The sequence below is a fragment of the Protopterus annectens genome, chromosome 6.part1 (assembly GCF_019279795.1).
Source record: "Protopterus annectens isolate FY-2018-M chromosome 6.part1, PAN1.0, whole genome shotgun sequence".
Taxonomy (NCBI): Eukaryota; Metazoa; Chordata; order Ceratodontiformes; family Protopteridae; genus Protopterus; species Protopterus annectens.
In genome coordinates this window covers 261,061,059-261,068,840 of record NC_056738.1, presented here as the reverse complement: position 1 = coordinate 261,068,840, position 7,782 = coordinate 261,061,059, and the positions used below count along the sequence as shown (strand labels likewise).

Sequence of the window (7,782 nt, the reverse complement as noted above, 5' to 3'; positions counted from 1 at the left end):
AATAGTGGGGAGTCTCTAAGGAGAGGCAGCCTTGAGTGGTTCTCATGTCATAAAGATCTGACAAAACATTTTCAATGAACTGTTATTTCCCTAACTTGTGTCTTGCCAAATTGTAGTGTCCCTGTTCCAAAACAGAAATACAAACCAAAATAGTCCTCTCAACCACAAAGCCGTCACTACAATTTGTTTCAAACCCAGAGTACCAATTTAATTTTAAAATTTCCTAGTGCAGTAGTGCAGTACTTTATACTAAGGAAATTATTTGTTTAAGGTGGATTTTCTAATATCTTACATAAAAAATAATAGTAGTTTTGAACTTACTTTTGTACAAGACATTGTGTGAGTTTGACTTCAAAATAAATATTTAAGGAGCAAATGTGAGGAAAGTAAAAAGACTGTGGAAGCACATGGTATGATTTATTTGTATCTTGAGGAATTTTACAGCCATACACACTGAACTATAAAACCAAACCATCCGTATGAACTACTATGGGTACTGTTTTACTTTTTTATGTATTTGACAATGGATGAGTACACTGATGTAATCTACTCATTTTTTGGCACAGCCTGGGGTGGTATTTAAAGTGAATGTAGACAATTTACTCAAGACTTCTGCATGCAGGTAAGTCTAACAATGTTGTACAGAACAAAGGATGGTGAGAAAATTGATTTTTTTTAAGAACAGTCAGATATGAAATAATAATAACTTAGTTCAGCGTGGAATTTCATGACAGCATCAGTTCAAATGCTTTAGTTTCTGAGTGGAGAAGAGCTCTTGTGCTCTAAAGAATTATCACCTAGCTTTCCTGAAAAACTGTTTTATGGTCTGTTACGCAATTACAAGTGAATCATAAGACAATCTCCAGCTTCAAAAAGGAGAAAACATTTTCTCATGAAGACAATAAAAGCAGCACAACAGATAATAAATAACTTTAAATAACTAACATTTATTGCAGGAACTCTGTAAGTAGAATGTTTTATAACTAGTACAAGGTCGTATTATTATCTTGTTCTATATAAATACAGTACAACATTCTTTTGCAGTTCCCTGCAGTAACAGAAAATGAATACCTGGCTAAAAGTTTTAATTGGTGTCCTTTCAGGAGCAGCAGTGTTTACTGCTGGAATTCTCATAGGACATTATGGCATGTATAGGGAGCCAAGCTGGGCCAAGGGTCTAATTCAAGATGTTGATGAATCCCTCTTGGAGCAATTTATGAAAGAAATTGACAACAAAAAGATAGAGGAAAATTTACGGTAGGTTTACACACTGTTTACAGGAAATAGTGTAAAAAGATTGAGTATATTTGTTTAATAAGGTTTAAAAATGAAGGTTGAAGACTAAAAGCACATGTATATTATCAAATAGTATTTAGTGTAAAAAACAAATAAATTCCTATAGACTTATTTACTTTACTGTTTAATGGTGGTGTACACTTTACGTCACCAACATTTAAGACAGTTTATGTATAGCAAGTAATTTGATGATTATGACTTCACAGACTTTTGCTACCTGCATATCATGGGTGTAAATTTTGAGAACATTTTTTTATCCTGTCCTCTCCCAAGGAGAAAAGGAGAAACATATATATATATATATATATATATATATATATATATATATATATATATATATATATATACTAAGAAATGAACTTCGTGACAATAACAGCATTCAGAAAATAGTAAATCACACCAACAACTCTTGTAGTACTTTAGCGCTTTCGTCTTATATATTATCAAGACTTCTTCAGAAAGACATGTTTCATAACTATGAGCAACCATTTTCACTTCCTTTAAATACACTAGTTCTAGCAGGCCATTTAAATTAACAACAGGAACTGTTGTTAATTTAAATGGCCTGCTAGAACTAATGTAGTTAAAGGAAGTGAAAATGATTGCTCATAGTTATGAAACATGTCTTTCTGAAGAAGTCTTGATAATAAATAAGACGAAAGCGTTAAAGTACTACAAGAGTTGTTGGTGTGATTTACTATTTTTTGAATGCTGTTATTGTCACGAAGTTCATTTCTTAGTTAAAATTTCTTCTCTTCGTTCAATTTTTTTTGAGTGCGGTTAATTTTATATATATATATATATATATATATATATATATATATATATATATATATATATATATATATATATATATATATATATCTGCATGTATGTATTTATGCATTTATTTATTTAGGTAGGAAGTTATTTAGTTAATTAATTTGGTTCAAAAGCTTGTTTTCTGGGCTACTATAGAGGATTATAACCAGGTTACCCTTCAAACTCAGTTTGCTAATATGCTTGATAACTGGGTTCAAGGAACACCTTGACAGGTAAATTTCTTTAACCCATTTCAATAAAACATTAACAAATAGTTACAACTGATGATTTAAACACAATTTTTTGTAGTATATGGAGCTTTATCTGTCCTAATATAATACAAGTTAGAGCTGTAACACACTTTGCACTGCCACACAGACACTGGACAGTACTATGTATTTCTCTGATGGACTAACACATTTAAAAGCTATTTTAAACCCCTTGCTCTTGGACTAGAGGGATAAAACCCTGATTAAGACCCATCTGACCAGAGTTAGATTAACTGGTGGGGTGCTGGAACCTGAAAGAACTGGGGAAAGAAGAGTTGTAGTGAGCAGCATTCATCAGATCACCCATCTCTGCAGGAGGGACTGGGAGTTCTTTCCTGCTAGTTAGAACATACTTTGGTACATAATGTGCTGTATTTTTTCATTGCCGGCAGGCTGCCATTATGATGGTGGCTTGTGAAGGAATGATTGATCCGGCTTCTGGGGAGGTGGTGCTCATGATATCACACTTGATCTGTCCAATTAGGGATTCCCTATCCCTGCATACTAAAAAAATCCCTTTCCCTGCCAAGTATATCTGATACCTGGATCTCAGCTCTTGCTGCATTTAAAGGGGGAGGGGATACAGCATATGTCTCAACATCTCAGCACAAGAAATCTGGACAAAGCCATAAATAATGGGGAGGACAAAGGCACAAAAATAGGGGCATTATTTAAATATTGCTCTTATAAACAGAGAGTTGATAGAATCAAAAGTTTTGATTTAGCAGGAATTATCTGATGGGTATGAAGTCTGAAATTCAAATGACTGCTTTTATTTTCTGATTTCACTCCAAAATGATTTGCCAGAAAACTAAACATTTTAAGAGGAACAGACCAAAAACATGAGGCAAAAATGTAGACATTCTGTGAAAATTTGGACAGTTGAAGGGTATGGTTGGCAGTTGTATATGTTGTAAGTTGTACACCGTAAGGCTGATTTCTTTCTGGAAACCATAGCCTACCTGCAGACTCCCAGCAGCAGATTACTAGACTCCTGGCCAGGTAGATAAGGAAAGGGGAAGGGAATTTGTTAGTTTCACAATTAGTAGACTGCAAAGTCATTCTCTCCATGAAGAGGGCAGGCCCACCTGCTGAGTCACGATGGGATTCACCCAGTACTCTCCCCGATATTAAGTTTGATGATGGGAGTGAAAAGGCTAACTGAGGGTATGGGCAACCATCAGCTGCAATTAGTTGGGGGGGGGGGGCAAAAAACTGTTAAACACTTCAGCCTTCATTTTTATTTGTCATCACAAATGTTTTGCAACTTCTAAACCTGTTACAATTCACTGGTGCTATTCTGTGATGAATGCTGTGTATGGTCTAGCATGAGACAGCTGTGAAAAGTGCTTCATATAGATGCCTGTGGTTGGGTCTCAGATCATAGCCAACATGTTGAGAGATCGTAACAGTGAGTTATGAATGCAGAGACCTAATCATAATCATTTTAGAACATAGTGTTTTACCTGCCTTGACATATTACTTGTTACATAAAAAGTGTAGGAACACAAAGTGTTTTACAGTTTTGAAATCTGCAATATGCACTGCCTTAGAGACATCCTGAAAATTTCTAACCATATACTTCCATATTGCCTCTCCCCATGAGAGATACTCATTTTCTTTGGGGTTGTTTATTAAAGAAAGAAAGACCCAGGAGGTCGGTATAAACTTGAGAACAGACACAGTATTGTTTCTGCCTCTTATGTAAGCATTACATGAGTTATTGGCTGATTCAAACATTGTATTTCAGACTACATTTTAGTTGTCACATTATATAGCAAAGAACATCTGAATAGAAGGGGCCAAAAAGTGAAAATCAAAGTTCTGTACATTAAGAATATTGCAAAAAATCTGAACAATTTCACAATCATTCAAGCTATACTTAGAATGTTCTTTTATTCATTTTAACATTCATTGACCATAAGGAGTTATAATAAAGCACATTATTATTATATATGGTATGATATAAAGTTGCCAACATTTTTCCACAGTCTCATCAGCACTCTTAATAAATTACAGACCTTTATGTACATTCAATCAGTAAGAAGAATTATCCATAACTTTTCACTGAAACAGCCCCTGACAAGCAGACTAACTACAATTGACTATAAATGTGATAGAATAAGACCTCTTCTCTGTGTGTACCATAACACCTGGCTGCTTTTTTCCAATATATTGCATAAACATCAAATTACAAAGTGATGAATGGATTGTGTGAGATCTAAGCTGTTACAGATAGGCATGACTGTTGAAGAAGGTAGCAGGGTGGCATTGAATTGAGAGAGGTGATGACAGATGATGTGACACCCAAACCCAATGTAGAAAAAGGGGGTTGATGATGATAATGGATAAACTATCCTTTGCTTGGATATGCCCCCTTACCAATTTGTATTAACTACTTAAAAGGTTCTTCCTGATGTAGTAGTCAGATGACAGACTTAGCATACTGGTATCAGGCAGCTATACTCCTTTAGACCCCTCTGAATCATTTTGTGAATGAACTACCTCACTCTCTTTGGTATGAACCCTTGGAAGACCATATTATAAGCACAGTTGCTGTTCAACATAGCGAGACAGCTTTAAAAAAGCAACGGAGAAAGGAAGATCTCTGTTGCTTTTTATAAAGCTGTCTCGCTATGTTAGACTCTTTTAACATAGCGAGACACATTTTTCAAAGCAACAGAGATCTTCCTTTCTCCATTGCTTCCACACACAGTTCTGATGTACTGCGTAACCATACGCATGCGCAGTACATCAGACCTGCCGCAGAATACTGGACAGCTGCAGAAGGGCAGCAAGGAGGCATTATACAATGCCATTATTTAAGAAAAGTAAGTATTTTTTTTTCTTAAATGATGTCATTGTATAATAGCAATAACCCACTTCTGGGTGTGGGTAATGCTGGATTTACCCACGGTTGTCTTTGTTTGGCCTCTCGGGCTTTGCCCTTGTGACCAAACCACACCAACCATGGGTAAATCCAGCATTACCCACACCCAGGCGTGGGTTATTGCTTAAATAACCAGACAAACTCATGCCTAACTAGATATAAATACTGAAAACCTACACTATCAAGCTGAAAACTGGGGCTATCAGACAATGTGTTATTTGTAAATACTGGTACCAAAAAGTGTATGCTTTTTTCATCTTAAAAACATTAATGGCCATCCTTTTTGCATAAATGTGGTGATGGGTAAACAAGAAACTGGGATACAGTAAGCACAATGTACAGACCAAAGGGCTGAAGCTAATGAGCGATTGTTAAGACAGTGTATAAAAAAAGAAGTACATGAGGACACCGAAATGGCAACTAAGAAAAGAGGAAAGTGGTTTCTGGATGATGTCAACAGGAGAAGAAAATGTGACTTGCTACACAGATGTCAGTCATTGCAGACTGCAGTATTAACATGCAACAGAAAGAAAATTATAGAAAATTGAGAATTTGAAACTAGAATGTAAAGGATCTACAGGTCAATGACTGGATAAATATAAGTGAAAGGGAATCAGCATTCATTACAGAACTACCCTAATATGTGAAGTTTGGAGATTCGGGATGGTGTTTGTTCTTGCTTAATGCAGAGAACATAGGAAATGAGTCTAAACATTTTATCATAACTAACTGGATGTTGTCTTTAAATGCTGAGATTTCTTTAGTTCAGGATGTAGGCACAACAGACTGTGGTGCTTTGAGAAGAGCAGGATGTTTGTTCAAGAGAACAAGAAGTGTGTTCCGGTGGTCCCTTCTGGTGTAAAGCGAAGGGAAGATATAGCCACAAAAGGTACTGTAAATGGAGTAGTGAGCTTATAGTTATATAGATGGGAGTAATAAAAGCAGTACATTAAACTTTTTTGCCTATTTTTGACCTTTGAGCCTGCCAGCCATTTGGCCAGTTACTGCAGATCACCGTCCACCTCTCACATGAGTGACCATTGTGGTATTTTGGACTTTATATCCTAATCCCTACATACTTTAATAAGTGCTTCAGGAGTGGGTTTTCACATAATGTAGAGTGTGGATATCAATCACTTCCATTGGTGATGGTGGTCCTCAGGAAGTTCTACTCTTTGTTTGTGATGGCTCACATTAGGGCTTCTGATCTTCACCAGGGATGCATTAATGTATGATGATGCAGGCATGTCCCTCAACCTCTTCTCGTTGAAAGGCAGGGAAGCAATGCTTTTTCACTGCTGTACTCTAGTATTTAGGCTACATGTTAAGCACATGATGGCTGGGTCAAGACTCCAACCTTTGTTCAGCCTGCTAGCACATTAGACATATTATAACTGCTATGACATGGACAAAGCAGTTATTTAGAGATATCACAGTGTTTCTGAATTTCCATAGTGACATGATATAGGCAGGTAACCCTAACTATCCCCCCTGCAAAAAAAAAAAAAAAAAAAATTAAAGAAGGGAACAATGGGTAACAAACAGAGGAGGGATGTCAAGTGGGGGTAGATACATCTCACGGTTTACTATCATTATGCTGAAGTGGATTCAAATGAATCCACTTCAATGAAAGGCTGGTGGTCGAATGGTGACAATGTCAAACCCGACATTGCCAAATTACAAATCTCACCCCTATCTTGACCCATGCTAAAGCCCGTTCCGTGGTCGCATTCAAGACATAATTCGGCAATGTAGGGATTTGGCAATGTCAACTTTTGCGGACGTGGGTCGATGTAAGCAGCGTTCGACCAAGTCTGGTCCGACATTATGATAGTAAATCAAATCTCACATGACTTTTAATTGCATGATTTAGAGGAATAAGGGGCAGAAACTGAAAATAGGGACAAAGGCCCTTGAAAAGTAGTAATATCCAGCAATAAATCTGGGCATCTGATTAGCATAACATTTGAATACCAAATCGCATACAACTTTTTCCACTTCCAGTAGGAATTGTGAGATACTACTCACACATTTAAAAAACAGAGAGTTACATAAATTGTGAAAAATATCAGCGCAGTATCACAGTGTAAGTGTATATTCTTTCAGGAACTGTATTGCAAAACTCAATGTCATTTATTTTTGCCTCAGAAGAATTGAGATGCAGCATGTTTGTTTCCTTCCATTATATTATTGCTTACACTAGTATGGAAGTATTACATAGCTCTCATCCATTACTTCCTCTCACAATGTGAAACAAATGAGCAAAATGTGGAACACTTACTAACTGCTTAGTATAAACTTCAACTAGGAAGCTCAAAGGATGGCTAAAAGGTGTTACTTTGTAAGTGTAAAACGTTATTTTGAAAATTTAGCATGATTTGGTATTATTTATCATAGATATTAGTTTAAAATCTTTTCATACTGAATATGTGACAGACCTGGAACTGTGAGAAACACTTGTTATGTATTTATTAACATTTGATTACTGGAAAAATCTGACTGTGTAGGAGCCAATTTTCAGCAGAC

The 7,782-nt window shown here is 36.1% G+C and overlaps 1 protein-coding gene across 1 annotated transcript in view; it reads left to right on the top strand.

The window, feature by feature from the left end:
- Positions 1 to 1,063: 1,063 nt before the first annotated feature.
- NAALADL1 (N-acetylated alpha-linked acidic dipeptidase like 1) overlaps positions 1,064 to 7,782 on the top strand; it is a 712,563-nt gene continuing 705,844 nt past the window's right edge. The window contains exon 1 of the mRNA XM_044075363.1: positions 1,064 to 1,257. Within this exon, the coding sequence (XP_043931298.1) occupies positions 1,064 to 1,257 (194 nt within the window). The remainder of the gene's footprint in view (positions 1,258 to 7,782) is intronic.